The sequence below is a fragment of the Paramisgurnus dabryanus genome, chromosome 23, assembly GCF_030506205.2.
Source record: "Paramisgurnus dabryanus chromosome 23, PD_genome_1.1, whole genome shotgun sequence".
Taxonomy (NCBI): domain Eukaryota; kingdom Metazoa; phylum Chordata; class Actinopteri; order Cypriniformes; family Cobitidae; genus Paramisgurnus; species Paramisgurnus dabryanus.
This window is the reverse complement of record NC_133359.1, coordinates 15,221,663-15,247,422: the sequence shown is the minus strand read 5'-3', so window position 1 is coordinate 15,247,422 and position 25,760 is coordinate 15,221,663. Positions and strand designations below refer to the sequence as shown.

Genomic DNA, 25,760 nt, shown 5'->3' with positions numbered 1-25,760 from the left:
ACTGTGTGGTTATCATAATTTATTAAAATATGTTCTTTGTGTTGAACAGAATAATGAAACTAATACAAGTTACGAACAACATAAAGGTGGGCAAATCATGATAGAATTTAAATTTTTGGGTGAACTTTCCTTTTAATGTAAATGAGCATGCATTGGCAAGTTATTACTAATAACTAAAATTAACTTAAAGTATTAAAATCATGTCTGTTAATTGGAATCCTATAGGCCTAAATTGTAGTTGAAAAACTTTTTCAGAAATGTTGCCTTAGCAAAAAAATGGAAATAAGTTTGAGGAACCAAAATTATTAAGCGAAACAAAATGAAAACTTAACTAAAACTGAAATAAATTTTACATTTAATTTAGCAATATTTTAGCAATATAGTTTGAATAGAAATTATTAAAAAGCTCAAAAAATTTCAAAGTTACTAAAACTTTTACAAAAGTTAACCAGAAAACATAAACTCAAGTAAATTCAAAATATGAATAAAACTAATATTGAAACCACTGTTGGGGAAAGTTACTTTTAAAAGTAATGCATTACAATATTAAGTTACTCCAAAAAAAGTAACTAATGGAGTTACTTAGTTACTTTTCATGGAAGGTAATGCTTATGTTACTTTTAGTTACTAGTTTTGACTACATTTAGTTAAATTTTGTAATTTTTTTATCAAATTAATTCACCAAAACAAAAAAACTTTTTATTAACAAATATTAATGTGTACATTTAAAAAGTAATGCGTTACATTACATTCTCCAGTGATGACTAGAGTCAAGCAGCAGGTGGTTGATAGGATGTTGCTACACTGTAAAAAGTGAATGTTGGATTAACTCAAGTTACCTCATTTGGTAACACTTAAAATTATAGCTTTATCATCTTACATTTTCACTTAAAATAATACAATTTTAGTTTTAAGGTGTTACCAACTGAAGTAATTTTTTTTGGGTTAATTCAACTTTCACTTTTTACAGTGTAGGGGGTTAAGGCTTAGATGCCAGATGGTAGAGCCCAAGACAGGTCAACATTTACATTAATGCGTTTATGTTTTAAAATGCATTACCTTTGCCACGTTTACCCCTTTCATTCAGACTACACCAGCGTTTTCAACCCTCATAAATGGAGTCGTTCGTAAACGCTGCATATTTTTTTGAAGTGAAAGTTATTTAATTCAATTCAATTAAGGTTTTCAAAGAAGGTTTTCCCCAAAATAGTAAACATTATAAACTATTATAAACGCTATTTCAGATTGTTTTTAACATGTATTCTAATAAAGAACATGTCTGTTTTATATTTATGTTTGAGTATTGTTGTGTTCGAAAAAAACATAAACAACATTGCAACAATATTTGATTTAAATAGCTTATTATGAAAGACAGACGGTATTTTTAAACATCATAATATAGGGCGTGTTGTAATAGATTAAAGACCAATATGACGGAAGAAATGAAGTGGGTGTCAGAGATAATTTTCGACTACTTTCGTCTGATCACTCACTGAAAAAGTAAAAACAAGCTTCTCAGATGAGGGTATCACACATGTCCATAGGTTTTCTGTATTAGAAAGTGACCAATGTTGCTTACTGTACCTCAGCAAGCACATCTACAAAGCACAGAAAAACAGTAGAAAACAAACCCAAAAATGTTTCAAATAGGTTCAAGAAATTTATTTTCATATATTGTATTCTACAGCAAAATATTGTAGATGCAATATACCGCAGAAACATTTCGTTTGTCGCTGACAGATGCATGCGGTGAAAAGGCTTCAATAAATTAGTCACTACGAACAGAACAGCTTATACAATCCCATCCGTCTTTTAAAGAAAATAAACTCTATTATACAATACAAAAACGAAAAAGGGACAAAAATAAATAAAGCTGTTCCACATCGCTACAGATAAATCATTTGTTAAAATTATTGCGAATTAACATGTAGTGGAATGTAGAATTTTTCGACGACTTTATAAAAAGTTCTTTATTTGGTAAATAAATCGCGCTTAATATGATTACATTTGAAAAACGTAATAGCAGCCAGAGCCAACGAAATGTTTGCGCTATGTTTACAAAGAATACATTTACAGGGACTAACTACTAAACCAGAAACCATAGGAATTAAATTCTTCATTGCGTGTGAGAACTAGTTGGTTGTGGTTTGCAAGCAATTATAATCATGACTACCAATTCACGTGGTAAGACCACGTCAGGCCATATTACACTCAATATTTCACCACGTATTTATGATGTTTTTATACCAATATGCTATAGAAATATTGATATACCAATGCATAACATTTGGCTAGATTTCATGAATACTGTCAGTAAAATGCTCAGTAACCTAAATGGTCAATAGCAAGTGCAATATCTGTTAGTTTTGGTACTCATGCATGGTAGTGTTATCAGTGTTATTTACTGACTCTCATCTAACTTTCTTCCATGAACTACCAAAACATGATAAGTAGGCTACCGATTGTTTTTCCATACAGTTACAATGAATGCTGATTAAATAACTCTTAAATAAGTGTGTTCCTCACACAAAGCTATGACATGAAGTCATATGGACCATTGTGATGATACTTTTACATCCATTTATTATACTTTTACTTTCTTCTTGAGAGCTCCAGTACCTATTTATTGTAACTGTATAGAAATAAGCAACCAGTAGACATTTCTCCTTGTGTGCTTTCCAGAGTCATACATGTGGAAAACATGGGAAGAGTGTGAATGTCAATTTTTATATCTGGGGGAACCATTTCTTTACAATCTGATTCAGATCTTTTTCTTGTTACAATCAGGGTTAATTTTGAAAAAAAAAAATATTCCAACTATCCGATAAGAAAAGCTGAAGCCCGTTCTCCATATATGATAAATTGCAGCAGAAGTGCAGCTTTAGTTACATTATTTTCTTATGGTGCAGTTTCTGTTCTATTGCAGAAGGTGGCGCCATTTTTCCATGTTTCTGGATGATACAGGGAGGGAGATTCCTCCGATTCCTTCTGGTATTTCATTGGCAAAGCAGTCCCAACCTGAAAAGAGTAAACAGATCATTTATAAACATGATACAATACCATCAGCATGCTGATTTTCCTCTCTTTTGAAGTAGCCTAATCATTGACTTTGGTATAAGGGTCAGTGAAAAAACAAGACGGCAAGATGAGAAATTCAAATTTTTTACTTGTTTTAAAAGTATGCATCAGGTTTGTTTCAATGCACAGTGCATTTATGTTAATTTTATGCAATAAAAATACATTAGAAACATTTTTATGAAAGTTAAGACTGAATGGACCTGAAAATGTCAAATGGTGTAACCGGCAATTGCGCCAAAGAATGAGAAATATTAAATATTTTATCCACCTTGATGGCATGTAAGTGTAAACTTAAAAAAAAAAAAAATTTCTAAATGTACATTTTAATGCGTTTTTGTAATTTTTGTCCTGACATATGCTGAAAACAGCTCTGTTTTCTATATAACCTTTGACAAATGATGTAAAAATGTATGTAAAAAAATCTTTTTTTTTCATTACACTAAATTAGATGATCGAATTTTATTCCACATTTTTATATGAATATATTTATATTTTAATCAAAAAAACCTAGTTACACCAATTGAAACAGACCGGTTACACCACATTGACATTTTTGTAATTATCCCCCAAATATTCTTTCAAAATAAAATAAAACTAGAAATTTTAGACTTGGTCCTCATGTATGCAAAAAATCAGCAAATTTATTTTGAAATTAGAACCCTTTAACATTTAAGGATGGTTTCACATTTGGTGCGATTGCCTGGTCCGAACCAGAGTTCGATTGCTCCCCCCTCCCCATGCCATTATTTTTGCATCCGAACCGCGGTACGCTTGCATCATCAAGCTGCAGCCGGCGCTTTCTCATGTTGCTTGGCAACCGCTGTAAACGAGAAGACGACAAGCGTGAGTGACGAACTGCAAGCAGAGAGACGATTTCTGAATGCCACCGCAAAAATTGACGTCGGCGGACAGACCATTGTCATCGAAACGACTTTAGTATGTTTGGGACAGACAGATGAAAGTGCGTTTCTGTATTATTTCTTTGAAAACAAAACCAAAGGTTTAAAAAAATAAGAACAAAACTCAAGCAAGCATTCTATGCATTTTATTGTCAAGGTAAGTGCACGCACACAAACACACACGTCTGTTTTGGTGGGACATTCCATATAATACGTAATTAACAGCGGTTCACTTCCGCGATTTGGTACGATTGCGCTCACATTAGCAGCGAACCGATCTGGAGTTCACATGAACCGGACCCCAGACCACCCTTTTTAAGCGGACTCGAGTACGTTTCGCGGGTGCGTACCCGAGTTCGGAAGACAGCGTTCACATCATCCAAATGTACCGAACTCTGATGTCAATCGAACCCGGGTGCGCACCAAAAGTGCTAATGTGAAAACGCCCTAATTTATCCATACGGACACAAAAAAATGTATGTCACGCCATTGACCCATAAATGCTTTCAGGCCTGGTGGTGACTTTATAAAGCTCAGATAACCTCTGAATTAATACAGCAATGAGGAGAGGTTGTATAAACCAACTTCTACAAAGCTTATTTTAATGAATCATACTAATGACCATGAACATTTCACAAATTGAACAAACAAACAAAAAAAAACATTGCGCCAAACATGATATGTTTCACAATATAGCACAGCCTCTCATAGCTTATTGCGTTTCACGAAATCTACTGTTCGCTGTGGTCACTGTGCTGTACCTGTGGTCACTGGATTTCCTCTGTCGTCTGCTCAACTCCTTTGGTTTGGCTGGTGTGCTTGACTTTTGACTTCTGTTTGCCCGGGAGCTCAGAGGGTCGAACCCTTTTCCTCTGTGCGTGGGTGGCGGAGGCCATCGCTGTGGGGCTCGAGGTGTCGGAATAAGGTGGGGACGATGGTGCTGGAGCAGGCTGGTGTGAGGAGGGGGTTGATGCTTGACCTGTAAAAAAAAAACAAAAGCTAATTAGCATTGAAGTTTGATATTAATCATTGATTTCACACAGATTTCCATACTAATATTTAAGATATCAAGGTAAGTTTTTACACAATGGGTCTCATTCACTAAGCATGCGTACGCACAAATTTGTTCGTAAAATGTACGTAGACATTTTAACTAACAAATCATGATTCAACAAAAACTTTAAATTTATTTTAAATGTACCATATGCAAAAACTTAAGAAGAACTTAGACAACAAATACGCAAACAAGGAAAAGATATATAAAATATATAAAACACATACTTATTATAAAGTTCTTTTTCCTTGTTTGTGATTATTGTGTACTTGTGGCCTAAGTTGTTCTTACGTTATTGCAAACATGGGGGAGATGACGACAGCCTTCACGTGGCCTCCTCCGTAAGTAGCAAGAAATGGTGCAAGACCAGCTTGCGAAACTAATGTCGCCAACCAGTCATCATCATCATCATCATCTAGCTGGCAGGCCGAGGTGCAAGAGACCAAAGGGACATGGTGCGTCCAGGTCAGGACGAGTGACCATCCCGACCATCGAGTACCAGGGTCTGTCGGTGTTCCAACTTAATGTAGAGGGCCTTACCACCGCCAAAATGGAAGTCATCTACCATCTCGTTGACTCCCACAAAGTAGCAGCCGTCCTTCTCCAGGAGACACACCGCGACAGTGATAACATCCTCAAACTGCCTGGTTTCCAGCTTGCTGGGTCAACCTACAGCAAACAGCATGGACTTGCAACCTTCGTAAGGAACAACCTTAGTTGGACAGCCACTGGCCAATCTCCACCAGGCTCGAGTATCGAATGGCTGTCCACTAAGGTGCAAACCACAACGGTTGTCAATGTTTACAAGCCCCCACCATCAATGCTGACCATGGCATCACTTCCACCGGCACCTGCACCCGCCATCTATGCAGGGGACTTTAACTGCCAACACATAGACTGGGGTTACAGTCATACTACACCGAATGGAGAGACATTAAGCCAATGGGCCTCCAGTGCCAATGCGTTGCTGCTGTTTGACCCCAAAGAACCTCCAAGCTTCTTTTCAGCACGCTGGAACACCTACACCAACCCGGACTTGGCTTTCGCTGTGTGGCACACGGCTCAAAAGCCAGAGAGACGTGTCCTTGATAGGTTCCCCCGCTCACACCACCGACCGTCCATCATAAAGGTCCCATCCCTGGTGCAGCCAGTTGCTGGGAAACCCGTCAGGAGATGGAACTTTCGTAAGGCAAACTGGCAGTTATTCACAGAGGAGACAGAAAAGGCATCATCCTGTCTCCCAGAACCAGACAATGCCGATGTGGACGCTGGGTATGCAGCCTACTGTAGAGTACTCCTTGGGGCAGCAAGAAAAACCATCCCCCGTGGCTTTAACACAAACTACATCCCGGGCTGGGATGGAGAATGTAGCCACCTCCTGCATGTCCATCAGCAGGCGAGCTCCAGGGAGGAAGTTGAAGAATCTGCAACGGTACTTCTTCAGAAGCTAGATGCCACCCGAAGGTCAAGGTGGACAGAAGTAGTTCAGTCAATTGACTTCACCCACTCCAGCCGTAAGGCGTGGCGGACAATAAATCAGCTGACAGGTAGAACACCATCGACCTCCCGGTGCCCAATAACAGCAAATGCCATTGCATCCCAGCTCCTTAAGAACAGCTGTTTTCCTGATGCCGATAAGAACTTTGCCCGCACAACCTCACACCAGGTGACTTCCCTGTGTAGAGCAGCTAGTGTGGACGCCAACTTGTCAGGGGAATTCACAATAGCTGAACTCCAGACTGCCTTGAGTAAGACCAAACAAGGGAAAGCACCAGGCCATGATTACATCCACCCTGAGTTTGTGATCCACCAGAGTGCAAGAACATCTGTATGGCTCTGCTCATTCTACTCGACATGCCTTCGGAGGTCCAAGCTCCCGAGGATATGGCGCCGCGCTGCTGTCATAGCCCTTCCAAAACCAAACAAGCCTGCTGAAGACCCCAAATCCTACCGACCCATCTCACTGCTCTGCGTTCCATTCAAAATCATGGAGAGACTGATCTATACTCGTATCGAGCCAATAGTGGACCCTCAACTCCCACGGGAACAAGCCGGCTTCCGGCGCGGTCGGTCAACGGTTGACCAGGTGACACTGCTCACCCAAGACATTGAGGACAGCTTTCAAGAAAAACAGAAGGCTGGAGTAGTGTTGCTTGATCTCACAGCTGCTTATGATACTGTCTGGCACCGCGGACTCCACCTAAAGCTATTAAAGATCATTCCCGACCGGCACATGGTGAAGTTCATCATTGAGATGGTGACGAACCGCAGCTTCACCTTAAAGACCAGTGACGGTCAATGCAGCAGGCTTAGAAGGCTGAGGAATGGTGTTCCGCAGGGTTCTGTCCTCGCACCGATGTTATTCAATATCTACATCCACGACTTACCGGAAACAACATCCCGGAAATATGGTTACGCTGACGACCTGGCCATTATGACGAGACAACAAACATGGGAGCAGATGCAGGCCAGCCTAAACCAGGACATGGACACCTTGGCAGCCTACCTGCGTGAGTGGCGTTTACAGCTCAGCATCGGCAAGACAGTTGCAGCAGCTTACCATTTGAACAACAGTGAGGCCAGACGGGAACTGGACATATTCGTGAATAACAAGCGCCTTGAGTTCCAGCAAGCCCCACGGTACCTTGGCGTACGTCTGGATAGATCTTTAACATTCAAACAACACCTTGAAGAAGTGACGGCCAAAGTGTCATCAAGGGTCGCAATAATTCGACGCCTCGCTGGTACTAGCTGGGGTGCAACTGCCAAGGTGCTTCGAATATCAACAGTAGCTCTCGTTTTCTCCACAGCTGAATACTGTGCTCCAGCCTGGTGCAGAAGCCCACACGTCAGGAAAGTCGACACTGCCATAAACACTGCCCTTCGGATCATAACTGGTTGTCTGAAATCCACCCCTGTTTACCATCTGCCAATACTAGCGGGAATTGCCCCGGCCGGCCTCCGACGAGAGGCTGCTACCCTCGCTCTTGCAAGGAAAGCCCAAAGATACAACTGGCATATCCTGCACAATACCACCATAACAGCATTGCCACCTCATAGACTGAAGTCCCGCCACCCGTACAACAAGGCGGCACAAGATCTGCTCAGGTCTATCCCTGAGGACCTGTCCACAGAGGCATGGCTCGCGGCAGCCTGGAAGCAGGAGTGGGAGTCAACAGGGCCCTCACGAATCCACCGTTATATCTTTGACCCTGGAGGCGGTCTTGAAGGAGAGGATCTGCCACGCCGGCAATGGACCCTGCTAAACCGCCTGCGAACTGGGGTTGGACGTTACAAAGCATCGATGAGGAAGTGGGGCCTGGAGGACAGTGCAGTGTGTGAGTGCGGGGAGCCAGAGCAGACCGCTGAGCACATAATCACCATCTGTCCATTGTATAAACCACCCTCGGAGGCCGGCCTCTTCGATGTGGGACCTGAGATGAGAACATGGCTGAGTTCTACTGAGCTGGACATTTGATGAGGACACACGAAAGAAAGAAGAAGCAAACATTTAGAGAAAATTTTAGTATAAAAGTTTTTGTTGATTCATGATTTGTTAGTTAAAATGTCCGAACGAATACTTCACGAACAAATACATGCGTACGCATGCTTAGTAAATGAGACCCAATGTTCTTTATTATGTAGGATATATCAAATCACAAAAATGACTTAAGCTGGATTTTTACAGACGTCACATGTATAAACACATCACAATTAAAGATAAAACTAATTGATGCTAATGGATATTTTCCTTCAATGAAACAGGCGACTAGATCTTGAGTTTAGTCAATATTGTTCTTTGATTAATTTTAAATGAAATAATAGACTGCGTAAAGTCATTTAGTGTGTTTATTTATACTGCGAGCCGAGGCATCTTGACACAATTCCATTTTGAGTCCCATCTGTCTTCAATCTCTCGTAACAAACCAACGATTTACAATGATGCCGATTTAGGCAGGAATAAAACTACTGTTTGTCTGGCCGTATGTTGGGCAACAGTTGCAGAAACAAGATTGGTCTGTAATATTTTTACAACATTTACATTTTGCCTTTAATTCAAAATGACGTACTGTAAAATATCCTTGAAAGATAAACGTTTTATCAGTATGTGTGATCCTGGGTTCGAACCCACTAATGTTTGCGTAGCTAATGCAATGCTCTACTACTGGGCTACATTAGATTTGTACTAAATATTTTTGAGCAAATGTTTATAATGCAGAGACTATATTTAGCTGTGGCATTAAAGACAGAGAACTAAAGTGAAAGCTTTAATAGAAATCTATTAGTGTGATGTTTCTCACCCCCAGTGCTGCTGCTGGCCTGAGAGTCATCAGACATCGGAGGCTCCGCCTCTTCCTGGATTGTCGGGACAGAGGCGAGCAAACCTGCAAAGTGAGTGAGATACCGACAGAAAGTGAGAAAGAGATTGTTAATGTTTATAAATCAGTTAACAGCTATGCAACAAATGATTTAGACAAATATGAAAATTCAGATGTATAAGACTTTCTTCAGTTGAACACAAAAATAATTTTATATTAAGATTAATAATGATATTTAACATTATTGTAAATGTAAATTTCAATGTACTATTATATATGCAAGGTATCAATAGCTGACCAAGTTCAAAATATTTTTTCTCTCGCAAAACTATTGTTGCTTTGCTTCAGAAACCAAGTATTAACCCATTCAAGTCATTGGATTTACTTGAATAATGGATGTTTGTGTTTTTTGGAGCTGTCATGTTGACCCCCATATAAGAAGATAAGCATTTTGACATCAAATTATTTGTGTTTAACTGAAGAAAGGAAGTCATATACATCTGGAATGGCATGAAGGTGAATAAATTATGAAACAACTTTAATATAAACCAGTGATTTCCAACAAGGTTGCCCGCCAAAGCACATTCTATTAAATGCCTCAATTTGAATATTTATTTATTTATTATATATTCTTATATTAGCTTGGCTTCTTTTATGCATGTTTACATTTTAAACAATGACAATGACAAAACATATCAACAAGTAAAAAAATAAAACCAACAAGTAAAACGTTTTGAGTACTCTACTTTAAGAAAATAGCCCCCCAGATTGTTTTATTTATTGTAGTAGCCCCTTGCTCACAAAAAGGTTGGAGACTTCTGTTATAAACTATTCCTTTTTAACAAAATAAGCTAAATAACAATTATTGGGTCACTCACTAAGGCCTCTGTAGTGTGAGAGCTGCTGATAAACCTGCTTCATGCGTTCAATGTTGAGGCGGCTGCTCTCGGCGTGGTTGATCATGGGTTTGGGGTAGTCCACACCCACAACGCAGTTGGCCGCCTTCTGCACCGATTCGGGAGCGTTCCAAGGCTCGTAAATGTAGCGGTTGGGAAAGTCTTTCAACTTTGGGATGTACCTCCTGGCCCAAGACAGAAAAGCACAGAGTAAGTGTTTTTTCTATAGGTTCAGCGTGTGTCTTCCATTCCATGTTTTTTTTTAAACTCTGTAATTGTCCATGTCAATCCCAGTATGAGCAATTATAATAGCGATCAGCAAAACCAGCTCTACATATTTTCCTATATAAATAACTATGATGTTTCTAAACAACGAAAGATGAAACCAGGAAGGAGAAAGAATAAGAAATAAACTCTGACGTCTATTATGACTACTTTGTGCGCTGATGTCGCTTGAAATAACCAGATTTGAATTGAAAACAGCAGCTGGTTTCTTTTGATATGCACAGGGGAGGTTTACATAAGCCTTTATGCAACATGAATGGATGATTTTTCATGATATGTAACACCTGCCACTGATATAACATGTGCTGTGTCACTGTGTTCCAGGTGCGATTCGGGCTGGTTTGGGTACCTGATGTAGTCACCGCTGGGATCTGTTCTGCGACCAAAGCCCACGGGACAATAACAGTGAAAGAACTGCTGAAAGAACGCACTGCAGGACAACCACATCCAGCTGCCCGCGTTCACGCTCCAGTCTGCGTCCAGCAACAGCTCCTCGAATACCTGACACAGAGGAGGGAGAAGATGAATGAATGACACAAGAAAGACAGAAAAAAGAGAATTAACAAGAGAAAAAGGAGGAGGAAGTAAAGAAGGAAAAAACGCAACAATGGAAGCAGGTAAAGAATGTATGGAGAAAGGAAGGATGGAAAAAAGAAATAAAGGAAAAATGGAAGAAACAAGGAAAAGAAAGAGAATAAAATAAAGAAAGCAAGAAGTGAAAAATGAAAGGATGCAACAAAAGATGCAGGGAAAGAAGGAAGAAAAAATTAATAATTAAAAGGAACAAGGAAAAGAAGGAAATCAGCGAGGAAGAAAAAAATGAAACAATAAATGAAAGAAAGAAAGGCAACAATGAAAGAAAGAAAGAAAAGAAACAAAGAAAGAAATGAAAGAAACACAGAGACAGAACAAAAGAAAAAAGAAAGAAAGAAAGCAGAGACAGAAAGAAAGAGAAAAAAGAAAGAAAGAAAGAAAGAAATTAAACAATAAAAGCAGAACCAGAAAGAACGAAAGAAAGCAGAGGCAGAAAGAAAGAACGAAAGAAAGCAGAGGCAGAAAGAAAGAAAGAAAGAAAGAAAGAAAGAAAGAAAGGAGACAGAAAGAAATAAAGAAAGAAAAAATTAATTAAAAAAATTAAAGCAGAGACAGAAAGAACGAAAGAAAGAAAGAAAGCAGAGACAGAAAGAAATATAGAAAGAAAAAAGAAAAGAAAGAAATTTTAGAATTAAAGTAGAGACAGACAGAAAAAAAGAATGAAAGCAGAGAAAAAGAAAGAACGAAATTAAAGAAAGGTAACAATGGAATAAAGAAAATAAAGAAATAAAAAGTAAAGCAAATAGAAAGAAAGGAAAACAATGAAAGCAAGAAAAGGAAATAAATAATTAAAAGAATGAAAGCAGAGACAGGAAGAAAAAAAAATGAATAAAAGAAAGCAGAGGGAGAAAGAAAGCAAAGAAAGAAAGAAAGAAAAAAAGAAAGAAAGCAGAGACAGATAGAAAGAAAGAAAGAAAGAAAGAAAGAAAGCAGGGAACGAAAGCAGAGACAGATAGAAAGATAGAAAGAAAGAAAGCAGAGACAGAAAGAAAGAAAGAAAGAAAGAAACAAGCAGAGACAGAAAGAAAGAAAGAAAGCAAGCAGAGACAGAAAGAAAGAAAGAAAGAAAGAAAGAAAGAAAGAAAGAAAGAAAGCAGAGACAGAAAGAAAGAAAGAAAGAAAGAAACAAGCAGAGACAGAAAGAAAGAAAGAAAGCAAGAAAGCAGGGACAGAAAGAAAGAAAGAAAGCAGGGACAGAAAGAAAAAGAAAGAAAGAAAAAAAGACAGAAATGAAAGAATGAAAGCAGAGAAAGAAAAAAAGAAAGGCTGCAATGGAACAAAGAAAAGAAAAGAAAAGAAAAGAAAAGAAAAGAAAGAAAGAAAGAAATTAAAGAATGAATGAAATGAAAGCAGAAAAAGATATATAGATATATAGATATATAGATAGATAGTAGTGCTGCACAATTAATCGCATCGCAATCGCAATCGCAATGTCAGCCTGTGCAATTATATGACAGCAAAATGTTGCAATTATATTAAATAAATAAATGTGTGGACTTGTGAACACAAACTTTCTGATAACAGTTTGATGATTTTTCTTGCTGTTTAAAAAAAAGAAAGAAAAATGAACAAAAACGGCAATGCACGTGTGGCATGCACGTGTGTGGTGTGCTTCGTCACTTATACCAGAGCGAAGATGGATACAGAGGAGGTTTACAGTGATCTGGTAGCTAAAAAAAAACTCTATGTCTGTTGTATGGCGGTATTTTGGATTTAGGATTACTGACACTGAGCTGTTGCTACATCACGTGGCAATACGAAAACATTTCTAGTTTTACAAATACACATTTTAGCTAAACTGTGTGTGGATATTCTTTAAAACCCATCAAGTTGACTCATGATACCATTTAGTATAGTCGCAATCGCACATCGCAATTTTAGCATCAATAACCGCAATGGGAAAAATTACCCAAATCGTGCAGCCCTAATAGATAGATAGATAGATAGATAGATAGATAGATAGATAGATAGATAGATAGATAGATAGATAGATAGATAGATAGACGTAAAGAAATGAAATTAGAGAAAAAGAAAGAAACAAAGAGAAAGTCAAAAACAATGAAGAGTAAAGATAAAACGAAAAAAAAAAAACTAAGAAAAAATGAAAAAGACAGAGAGGGACAAAAAAATGAAAGAGAAACAGAAAAAATAAACGAAGGAAAGGAAGTAAGAAGAACAAAAGAAAAAAGAATGAGGGAGAGAAAGGATGAAGGAAGAAGAGAAAAGGTACAAAGAAAGTAAAGAAGAGAAAAAAAAAGTGTAGGAAAAGGAAGGAAGAAAGTAAAGAATAAATAATAAAGAAACAAATGACATAAGAGTGAAAGTTAAGACAAGGTGAAGATGGTAGGGATAGACAAGCACACGAAAATAAGAAAGAAAATCAAGAAAGAAAAAAGTAAAAGAGAGAAAGAAAGAAGAACAGCACACACTACACCACAAGCATTGTCCTCTTTATAAAGCGTATGACGTCATCTCATTCACCTTCATCCCACTCTCCCAGCTGATCCACAGATCTCCACGAGTCAGGAAGCAAGCCACAGCGTGCCGAGCCAGGTGATGAATCCAGCCCTCCTGTCTGAGCTGGGTCATGATGGCATCGATCCACGGGAACCCCGTCCGACCCTCGGCCCACTTCGCCAGCGCCTCAGGGTTGTGATCCCACGGGATCTGCACGCAGATGGGGTTTCCCTCCATACGGTCAAAGTTTGGGTTGTTGGTGGCCGCCGTGTAAAAAAACTCTCGCCATAGCAGCTGACCAAAGAGCGAAAGAGGGGGACTGGAGGGTCTCCGTAGCTGGAAGAGATCATGACAAATGACTTAATAAACATTAAGTCTACTTTAAATAAAACTCATGACTCTACACAAAGACACTCACCTTCATATAAAGTTCACGGAGATTATAGTAAAACATGCGACATGACAGACAGCCGAATCGTAGGTAAGGACTGAGGCCGGTCGGGCTGGCGAACAGTGACTGAGCGCTTATTCTAGGCCTCTCGAAATTTGCTACCCAAGCCTGCATCCAAACAAAATACATATTATACGCAAATAGACTTAAATACACATAAAACATAAAACAGACTTAATTCAAGCTGCTCCAAATCTAACCTTTCTGTCCAAGTGTTTATTGAGTCGCTCAAGGGCTTCAGTTTCACCTCCCTTCCACACATGTGGGCTGTCAGCTTGAGTCTTGAAACCTAATGATAAAACAATTCAACCTTTTGTTTACATTTTTACTGTATTATTCTGTATTCAAGACATTAAACACCTAATTGATAGCAAGACCTTGTTTGTAGATAATGCAAAGAAGGTCTCCAAAGTTAATCTTTAAAACTTTTAAAGGACAGTCGTACCCAGCTCCTCGAGGGACGGGACGCCGTATCGCTCATCGTGACTGTCGGAGATCTGCGTCCGGCACCTGGCCATCTGTTCTTGAGTGATGGTCGGGAGGGGCTTTCTGGGGAGTTCGAGTCTGTTTACGATGGCTTGAAATCTCTTGAAAGTGAGGGGAGGGCTGTGGTTGTTCATTTCTATGATCCTGAGAGAAAAACAAGAGCACGGCTAAGTTATCGTTGCCTTAAAATAGCTATTTAGGGAGTGTAGGTCAATAAAGAACAAATGCAAGAAAGCGGTTTCCTTAGGTTGACTTGTTCCCCCAAAAATGAGTTTATATTTGGTTTCAGAGAACGCAAAATGTATAGCCTGACGTCCCGGGGCTATTGTGCCTTGCAGTTGGGCTACCAAAATGCATCTCCACCCTAGGGTGCGTTTCCCAAAACCATCATTAGCCAACAAACATCGTAAGTTCCATCGTTACTAACATCGTTCAACGATTTGGTATTTCCCAAAACCATCGTTCAAACGAACATTCGCAAACTTGTGTCGTTGGAACGACAGCCCTTGACTTGTCGTTAGAAGCATCGTTCCTTGTTATTATCATATTTAGACTTACATTGATCATGCTTTTGAACAAAATAAGCAAAAAACATGTAGTACAGTCTATATCCATCATTCGAATAATATATTAAAATTTTATTTGACGTCTTTAAATTTGTAAACAGAATCAAAAGCACTGCATTTGAAAACTGCGCATGTGCTCAGCCTACAAGCTTTAAGACCCTGGGGGAATCCCTGGGAGGAGTGACGTAAGAGGGAACTTGTGCGTGAATTAAATATCTTGATAACTAAATCATGGTAACAAAATCAGTCTTCCGATGGAATATATGTTATTTCTAGCAATAATCTGACATTAAATCAATTTGTACAGATTAATTAGTACTCTACCTCCCACGTGACATCATCAACTATATTGTTAAACCAACATCGTTCAAACGACGAATGTGCGACAAAGTTACTATGCTTTCGGGAAACAGTCGTGACAAGGTAGTTCGTTTCTCCAACGATGCATCGTACTATGGTCGTTCAGCAACGAGTTATGTCGTTGTTTGGGAAACGCACCCATGGCCGTCAAGCTATCTTGACTTATAGACCGTTTCAGCAGTAACAACATAAACAAGCCGCTGTCGCGGTACGCACGTAACTTCCGGTAAACTCCGCTAATGTTAAATAACAACAAAGTTCTTTAAACATAGTTTATTTATATAACAAGCAAACAAAACAAAACATAGATTATATAGGAAACCAAACATTTGTTATTTTCGACGAGGCATTTGTTCAAGAGATTAGTTTAGCAACTAGTCAGACCATTAAAAAACGTAACAGGAAGTAAGGTTCGGATCCAGACGTGTATCACGTGCGTCCAATGAAACCGTCTATACGGCGCATTCACACGGGGCGTAAGCGTTAACGCTTCCCATTCACTTTTAATGGGTGACGTCAAGCGTTGGCGAACTGAATTGTGGATCCGTCGGCGCCGCGTCAGAAGTTGAACATTTCTCAACGCGTGCGTCAGCCAATCATATCGCCTTATGCAAATAACCTAGGCAGAGCCAGCCAATTACGTTTATGGAAGACCGGAGCTTGTGTTGCGGCCACAGTGATTGGCTGTTGGCCACGCTTCAGACAAGCCTTCCTTCCCCTGATTTAGGTGTACCTCTTAAAAGGGAACCACACTAGTGAAAGTTTTGTACCTTTATTTCTAAGAGTGCGATCTTAGACAAAATGTTAAACGCTCTCTCATTTGTAAGTCACTTTGGATAAAATGATGTTGAATTCTGTTCATTTAAATGCATCACCAAAAGTTTTATTCATGTTAACTGTAAATTGGTATTTTTAGTAAAATATTTTCTAACCAAAGCATTTAATGGAAAGCACAAACATGAAATATATTAAATATATCATAATGTAGTTTTTTTGTGGTATGGTCAATAAAAATATATGCAGGGTAAACACAAATCTTAAATAGCACAATATATTTTCTATTTTTATTATTTAAGTACAATCTAATTCCTACTACATGGACAAATAAAGCTTGCATAACTGTGTGAAACAGATTTTCCAGCACTTTTCCCAGGCAACCTTTATGTGGCGCTACATTGAAACCCAAAATGTATTCTCAAGAAAACAAAGTCACTAAAGCAGTCACTCAAGATCAAGTGGGACAGTTTGTCTGGCATTTCCAGAGAAACCCATTTCCCCAGATTCTTAAAACGAGCTTCGTATCCAGCACAAGGCTCTTTCAGGTGAGAAGTTTATATTCTCATTGACTTCCCTAAGACACTAACAACATCCTTGTCACATTACCAAACCCTTTCTTATTTATAGTTCTAATCTTATACAACTATCTATATCAGTCCGGGGTGGAGCTTCTGCCATTGGTTAGTTCTCTCAGCACGCAGTAGGATCAGAGGGCGCCCGCGTGTTTGCTGGGAGAAGCCTGGCGCACATGTTTGCAATGGTGACTTGCATGCTGAGCTATTTTACCCTCCCACCCTCGCATCACATGTTTCACAGTGTGACCGTCAGCACCTCCATCCCGTCACTTGATGGCAGCATCGAGTCTTTTCATTCGACCTCAGCCTAGAAAAGCTTTGGACGTCACACGCACACCCGCACATGTGTTTATACAAGAGTATGATATGAGCTCATGCTATTCCCCATGAATGAGACGCAGAGACTGGGCACATTACAAGCATTAATCTCATTTATGTAACTTAAGCAATTTGTTTTTACACATCACAAAAACAGTGAATACGGCACACCGATCTGAAACAGGCAGTCCTGTTTGGTAAGTTTCTGAGAGAGAAGGCAAACTGAATGCAAACTTGACTAAGTTAAAATTTCAGTTTACATACTAGTGCGCCATATTTTTTCTAGATAAAAAGAAAATATTCATTTTGAACACTTTTTTTTTACAATATTTTACCAATAAATCTTAATGCCTTTTCCAGTAATTTTTATTTTAATGGATATATACAATGACGACTAAAATCAAACTTCAATATGGGCTGTAAGCAAATTTTACTGGTTTGTCCAATTACTCTCTTATAACAGCCAGTCAACCACCACCACAAAAAAAAAAAAATTAAGAGTTAATTTTTGTTGGAATTTTGTAGTAAATCACAAATCTCCTCCCCTCCTCAACGATCTCTCTTTACTTCCGATCAAGAGGAATGGCTTGGGGGGGTCCACACACATCATAGTCTGTCTCTGGGACGTTCTGCTTTTTAAAGGGACACTCCACTTTTTAAAAAAAAAATATTCACAATTTTCCAGCTCCCCTCGAGTTAAACATTTGATTTTTACAGCTTTGCTGCAGTAACATGGCTGCAGCTGGCGTACTGATATTACGCACTGCCTGAAAATAGTTCCCTGCCATTGAAAGTAACCAAGGGGACTATTTTCGGGCAGTGCGTAATATCACTACGCCTGCTGCAGCCATGTTACGGCAGCAAAGTCCTTGATTATTACGCCAGAATGAGAGTATAGTCCTAGCCATATCTGAGTAGAAAATCACAACTTTTAATTAGGGATGCACCGATAGGATTTTTTTGGGCCGATGCCGATACCGATTTAAACAGACAACTTCTGGCCGATACCGATATTAAACACTTGTATACAATACTATACAGTTGGTCTATTAGCTAGTTTATTTCTGCATCAAATTATTTTAACTGAACATGGATTTGATCTAATTAACATTCAACTGACCAACATAATAAGAGAGGCACAAATTAAGCTAAAACAAATATAATAAGACAACATGACAACCTTCAACGGTGGTTTTTGCTATTCAGCATTTATTTTATTAACAACATTAACTCATTTTTACATATAATGGATTTCTGTATGCATTTAATTAATAAACAATCGGTATCGGCCTTTCTCGTGCTATTGCCGATATGCCGATGGTTTCAAATTCATCAAAAATCGGCTGATAAATATCGGCGGCCGATACATCGGTGCATCACTGCTTTTAATTTTATGTCTTTTATGTCTTAGTATACGATGTAACTACAGAAGTGTCAAGTTTCAAATAGGTTATTTTTTAGCATGATGCTAATGGTCTAATCAGATTCAATGGATTGTGCTAATCTATGCTAAAAGTGCTAGCACCAGACCCGGAGATCGGCTGAATGGATTCCAAAACTGTAAAAATCAAATGTTTAGGGGAGCTGGAAAATGAGCATATTTTCAAAAAAAGTGGAGTGTCCCTTTAAGCTGTCTGTATGTCGAAAGGCACAGTACTTGATGAGCACACTATCACCTACCTGTCGGGATTGTAGAGCGTGTGAATATTTCGTACCACGGTTTCCACTCCGTACTCGTGTGCCATTTTGATGATGGCTGCATCTCTTTCTTTCCCATAAGGCTCCGGGTCATACTCAAACGTAAGACGCGTGACATTCCACTCCTGAGAGACAAAGAGACAGAAGAAATTTAAAATGATTAAATTAACTAAACAATATAGTTACAATTCAAGTCTTATATTAGAGCTGGGCAATTTTACAGATTTTTTCAATAAATTCAAATTAACGTTCTGGAGCGTTTTTAATTTATCATCCGATTACACAGCAGCCGCTGGGGCAAAATTTCGCTTTCTTCCCATGTACACTGTGTGGGGTGGAGTAATAGCACCTGAAACCATGATCTAAACTGATCCATGATCCACTGTTTAAGATTCGGCCGAATCCGAAACCGAATACCGAATCCTACTCGCATCCTTATTCCATTAACACAGTAAAACACATTAATGTAGTAAACAATGTCCACAACAGTGTTTTTTTCATTTTATTTAATTTTATCTGTAAAAAAAAGGATAGGCAACATTATGCCAGGATGACAAGTGGGAAAAACTTTTTTGACAATTACCATAAGCCTATGCATAATGAAAGTGATACGGTGCGACACGCTCGTTTTTTCCAGGTGCGTCCGCGAAATGTGAACCGCCCCTGGCTCACCAGAAAAAACGCTTATCTCTACGTCAGCACCCGATGTGTGTAATCAACAGCCGTGTGACGTCGACCAGCGTAGCACAAGCCTAGGGTTCGGTGGAAAAAAAATCTAAGATTTGGCCGAACCCGAACCCCGTCAAAAAGCCCAGTATTCGTCCGAATCCTGGATTCCGTGCATCCCTAGTCTGCACAGAGTGTGCTCGTCTGAATAAAATACAACGGTCCGAACAAACAATACAGTAAACAATAACCTATACAAAACGTTTGCGATGTCTGCATTGGCAATGGGAACAGTGTGACTAAAAAATGTATAATTCACAAACGAATGACTTGAACAGATTCATGGTTAAAAAGAAGTCAATTATAGCATCATAACATACATTATTCAAATTATTGACTAAATTATTGATGAAAAATCTAATCAAACTTTAAACAAATCATAGGAGAATGTTATGAATAGTTTAAAGAGAAATAATAGTTGAATTGTTTCCTTTAACATGTGATGTGAGATTATGACTGTGTGTTTTTAAACTACAATCAATACACTATAAAACATTATAAATATCTCTGAACATAAAAATAATGTTTTTTGGAAAAGATGTTACTTCAGTGTGGTTATGTTTTAAGTTGACTGGTAAAAAATTGGTCAAATGTTCTGAAAAAAAATTTGATTTAATTTTGCCTGCTTAAAAATAGAATAGCAATGGAATAAAAAATAAATAAATCAGAACTTTGTATTCAACCAGCAGCATCTGCTTTCAACAGCGAGTACTTTCAGTGGCCAATTTTACGTTTGGTCACCAATAAGAGGCCTGAAAAGGTGAATCATTTTCAGTCATGTCAAAATCCTTTTACAAGTCGCTAAGGTAATTTTCACATGTAGTGTTCAGAAGATGCGTACTGTAGCTAATTCAGTATCTTTATGCAGGGGTTAAATTGGGATTTGTTATGTGGGGGGGCTCTGCGGGGAGGGGTACCTCAAGGGGTAACATGTTTAATACTGATGATAGCAAAGCCACTGGTGTGTTTCAATGACATTCTGGACCTCTATAGGATTTGATAAGTTTCAGCTTTAAAGCTGTGCCAGAGGTTGACCCAAAATATTTTAAAAAGAGCTTCTGAATTTTAAATGATGCAAATCTATGAGTTTGACATTTGTTGCACATGTCATTATGCACAATTGATCAAATTTTAAAGGAAGTTAAAAGAATTAACATCCTTGAATAATTCTAGGCATAAGATAGGCTACCCCAAAAGACTCAATTAACAAGAAGAGGTACAACACACAGTACTGTATCAGCAACATGTCTTAGAAATTAGCCATAGAGATTCCCTATGCTGGTCAGCAGCTAAAACAATCATATAGTTAGGTTTGATTTGTGTAATCAAAATACATTATTTTATTAAACTATACAATAGTTACATCCAGTGTTATCCAGTTAACATAATGTATTTAGATGAGTGGCATATACATACTTTAATCCTTTACACGTTTCTAGTCTTCTATGAAGTTTTCTCGACGTGGGCACCATTCTTACCTCTCTGTCTCTCTCTCTCTGTCTCTCTCGTCAAATGATCCTGCGTGAGAGCGCGTTCTTGAAGTTCTGAGTGTTTTCGCTTGAGCTGCATAACTTGCGCGAAGACGCATTTAAAGGGAAAAGCGCGTGTTTTCGCGGCAACTGCGGCGCCCAATTCGCGTCATTTTCATCGCCCCGTGCGAGGACGCGCCTGGTTGCGTCTTTGCATTGACTTTGTATGTAATCTGCTCGCGCAAATCGTTGAACTTGCGTTGGTGAGTATGCATCATAATGAATGAAAACACATTATTCCCTTCGCGTCAGTGCACACGCACCAGCGCAGCGGGTACACTGGCAAGAGCAGAGCGAGACCTTCAGCCTATGTGCCGGGGCTTAGCCCCGGACGGCCCCGGCCCAATTTAAACCCTGTCTTTATGGTTATACAAGTGCACTTTGAAGTGCTGACGTTCTGGTGCTCTCACCCCCTGCTCTGATAAAAGACCAAGCTTGCATAGATGACGCTATTAACCTGCCAAAGCAACCATAGAAACTCTTTTGCAACCTGTAAATGCTGTGGATCAGCGGGAAAACTATTTCAGAAGTATGGCAGAATGAAGTGTGCACTTTTATAACAAAACCAACCCTCACCCTTAATAGGTAGCAGTTTAGTTTAATACTTTAAACTAGAGCGTCTAATGTAGGACATGTAATGAAAGGTGTGTTTAAGTGATGAATACTATTGGAAACACCTAAGTGTCCAAGATAATTCCTGTGTCCAAAATTGATACTTCCATATTGTATGCAACAAGTATGGCAGAAATATCTAAATGTCCTCCTGCCTTAGCAGAGATTTCCAAGTATGCATAGCATGAACACTTTTCTATCCCACAAGGCCATGGAAGCTTAGGAGTCCCCAGACAACACTGGAAATTAACCTTCCCAGAACAATGTGTCCTTTAGAAATGTGTCTTCACGAAAAGCATAAAGTAATGTTATAAAGATGCGTAACTGAAGGGACGGGTTCTAGTTAACCAATTAGACAGCACTTGCGGTCCACGTAGAACAGATGGATTGTTAAAGTTCTGGCGAGGTGCGCGTCAGGCTAAGCAGAGCGCATAATCTATGCACGACTATAAATTACACTTAACATGTGACAACATGCACACCAAGTATGTAACCTCGATATAGACGATAGTCCGAAATCATTACCTGTTGACAATTTTCTACCAGTTTATCCTACCTTAACAAGGGTTTCCCGCAGAAAATTTGTTAGTTAAGGTGGTAGGGTTGGGTGAGTGGGCATGGCAAAGGGCGTTGTGAAGCGCGTACACGCTATTCTCCGAGATGTTTTATCATTGGCTAGTTATCCTCCAGACAGTGACGGTCCGGACCAGATCTTTCTCATTTCGGCCGTGTGGCGCGCGTCCCGCTCGCGGTGTAAAGCTCATACGCGCTATTCTCAGAGACGCACTTGACAGCCTTTTGTGCAGCGAAATTATTTTACATTTTTTGGACGACCTAGTTAAGGGGGTTAGGTGGCCCACCTGAACTGAAATGTGCTGCGGGAAACCCTGCTTAACGCCCACTCCTAAGGGGATGTTATTTAAATCTTACAGAAATGCATTACCATTGAAAGTTTGTGATTCTGCATAACTTTTCTACCGAAAGCCAGTAAGCATCTCAAGGGTAATAAAGTGCACTTAATGACCAAGGCAAAAAAATCCGAGCTGACAAACACAACAAAGCTGAGAAGGTTCATTAACGTCCTCCATGCAGGCTGTCTCAGATATTTACGTTAAATCATTATATAGCACAAAAAAACAAGATGACGCTTCAAAGTGAGGTGAACAACTTTGACTGTGATTTGCACCCAACACTGTCACAGTAACACTGCAGTACTGTCAATATATCCTGTGCACGCAAAAGAATCACTTTTTGATGACTGCATTACCTGGAAGATGCTCACCACATCACTCCTACTGCGGTCTCTACACTTTACACAGCAGATCAAACGCATGCAACACACGTCCTTGCAAAGCATAGTTTATTTGACTCGTTCGTGTACATACACAGACGTTCAGCGCAGTGCATATATTGGGCTACATACTACATTCTCTTGTAAGCGCATGCGTGACCTACGAATACTACAATGTATGCGTGGTAACAAAAATCCTGTGGTGCGCGCACTGTACGTGCCGTGGATCCTTGCGTATGTGTCAAAACTATACTATTAGCCTAACTCATGACATTTTGCCCATCCTCTACAAAGATTTATCATAATAACAAGTTTTAACCAAAGTACAATAGTTTATTTGAAGAATCACTGCATTTCATATTCAGGTATGTTATGCCCATAGACCTGGTCTACAACTGATCTAGTCTGTCATTCTTTTAGGTTACCAGACATAAGGGTTTAGATATTAGAAGCTATTATTAGATGTGATGAATGTCATTGTGTATCATACTGACCTTGAAGAGTCTGGGGAAGACATCTGTAGGCTGCCCCCGTACTACAAAAAGCCTTGAGTTCAGTTTTCTCAAACTTGTGTCCAAATCTTCTAAGGATTCCAGTAAAAACCTGTCAGTGAAAGTCGATTATTAATTGGCGAATGTGAAAAATTATAGGATACACTTTTGAGTTTGTTATTAGTCTCCTTTTTTTTCAATAATAGCATGAGTTAGATGTTTTATTTATTTTGGATATCACACCACAACCACATCCTTCAATGTACCTGTACCTCCAGTATTTTAAAGCACCACCGATCCACAGTGTCGAAATTTTTGGGAAAATCAATTTTACAGTTGATTTAGTTGTTTCTGCATATTATAATGGGTTAAGAATAATTTTCTTTTAGAGACAAAGAACAGTCTTCATCTTTGATTGACATAATTACTACATCTTATCTTTCATATACTATTAGTCATCATCATATTATTTAACTGAAGTTATCCATTTATGCTTTTAATATATTTTGATTATCTGTACTTTACCAAATAATATTTTAAATACATATATTGTAATTACGCCTATATGATAGGTCAGCATGCACCATTAGAAATTAAAATAAATTAATATAGATTTTTGCATAATTTTGCCGAAAATAAATAAATTCATACGTAAGATATTATGGTAATGTTCTATAATAATAGCAATGTCCTAATGCATTTATTTGCCTGTATCTTTTTCCAGATTTTATTCGCAAAACACATCTAGCATGTCATGTTAGATAAAACACGTGACTCGAGATCTATCATGTAAACTCTTGTCTAGTGCTTTCTTAAATCTTGCGAGTTTCAGTCACAGAGACACATTTTCGAGAAAATGACGCAATAACGTAATAATGATATTGGTAGTTTAAGTTATATAAAATGTAAGTCAGCAAGTGGGCGTGAGCAAATCGACTGGGCGCGATTAGCCTGCGCTAGCTACCTTCACGCAATTATCTATCACGAATACATTGGTGATTAATATTTTTTTCGGGTTTTGGTTCAAATTATTTAATGGTTTGCTTAAGAGGTAGGCAGAAGTGTCTAGTAAAGTTTGTTTACATGCTGTGAACAGCAGGTGGGCCCTTTGAATGACTGCGGCACTGTTAATATACATAACTTTATTTTTTATTTAAAAAAAAAAACACGGGTATTCAATCTAAACATATTGTGTACGGTTAAATTAGACAATAAATGTGATCAGTATTACATATCAGATCACCAGCTAGAAGACACACGAGCTGTTTGACTTCGTGCGAGCTGCGCAGACTGATTTATCATACATCATATTAGCGCGAGAGCGATTCGGAAGAAGAACGTTTGTAACACTCTCGCGATACTTGATGTCATAAAACGAAAGGTCTGCGCAACGACGCATCACACACACCTATTAGATTTACCTATATGCGATGGCCAAAACAACAATACGACGACTGCAAAAAAGCTACGCCACTATATCTTCTCTTTATATGTGCACCACAACCAGCTGTCCCGCGCCCATCTATATGTCCAGAAGTCACGCCACAAACCTCCATCTGTTGACTCCAACGTTGGCCGAACCTGCGAACCACGGGTCCAAAATATAAACACAGCGTACAGTATCCGCGCCATTGAGAGCTTCCTGCAAAGCCGGATTATCGTGAAGTCGCAGCCCCTTGCGAAACCAATGCACAGAATTCACCACCATAGTTGCGATTTAGTCCATCCTAGATATCCAACGGAAGTTGATGGTCGCCCAAAAATTCCAGTTTCCAATCGTCCAGTGGTCACATTACGCCTCTCTCTGAAGTTTCAGATTGAGAGCAGTCAGTACACGCGACGATTTCCCGCCTCCTCTCCTGTTCATTGGTCAGGAGTACGACACGTGTACAGATTATTATAATGAAGATCCAGCCCTGTCACGTTTCTCTTGTGTGTTGATCGTCTCGTTCGTGGGAAATAAGCTTCAAATCATGACATGATCGGTTCATTCAACTAGAAAAACACTGCTGGAGAGGGATGTCACGCTTGACATTTTAATATGAAAGCACCCCGACTACACGGCAGAAAGGGGATTGCATGCACATAATAAACTATATATCATATAGTTATGGATACCTGTAGTGTTAATGTTTTGAAATCTAAATCAAAGCACTTGCACCAGTGTAGTTTCCAATTCTCACTATTAACTGGTTGTTTATTAGCGAGATAGTGGCTGTTTATCAGTACTTAAAAAGGGTTTTCTAGGTTGATTAAAGCAGTGCGGACCCAATTATAGCACTTAAACATGGAAAAAGT

The 25,760-nt window shown here is 39.0% G+C and overlaps 1 protein-coding gene across 1 annotated transcript; it reads right to left on the bottom strand.

The window, feature by feature from the left end:
* Window positions 1-1,640: 1,640 nt before the first annotated feature.
* Window positions 1,641-25,304, bottom strand: cry2 (cryptochrome circadian regulator 2). Its single transcript, XM_065291643.2, has 12 exons — window positions 25,013-25,304; window positions 23,466-23,574; window positions 18,796-18,938; window positions 14,479-14,663; window positions 14,234-14,322; window positions 14,001-14,141; window positions 13,607-13,918; window positions 10,881-11,032; window positions 10,229-10,431; window positions 9,333-9,416; window positions 4,739-4,956; window positions 1,641-3,018 (listed from the first exon to the last, which is right to left on the bottom strand). Exons 1-11 carry the CDS (start codon window positions 25,168-25,170, stop codon window positions 4,745-4,747), a joined length of 1,788 nt encoding a protein of 595 aa, XP_065147715.1. The 5' UTR covers window positions 25,171-25,304; the 3' UTR covers window positions 1,641-3,018; window positions 4,739-4,744.
* Between the last annotated feature and the right edge of the window lie 456 nt (window positions 25,305-25,760).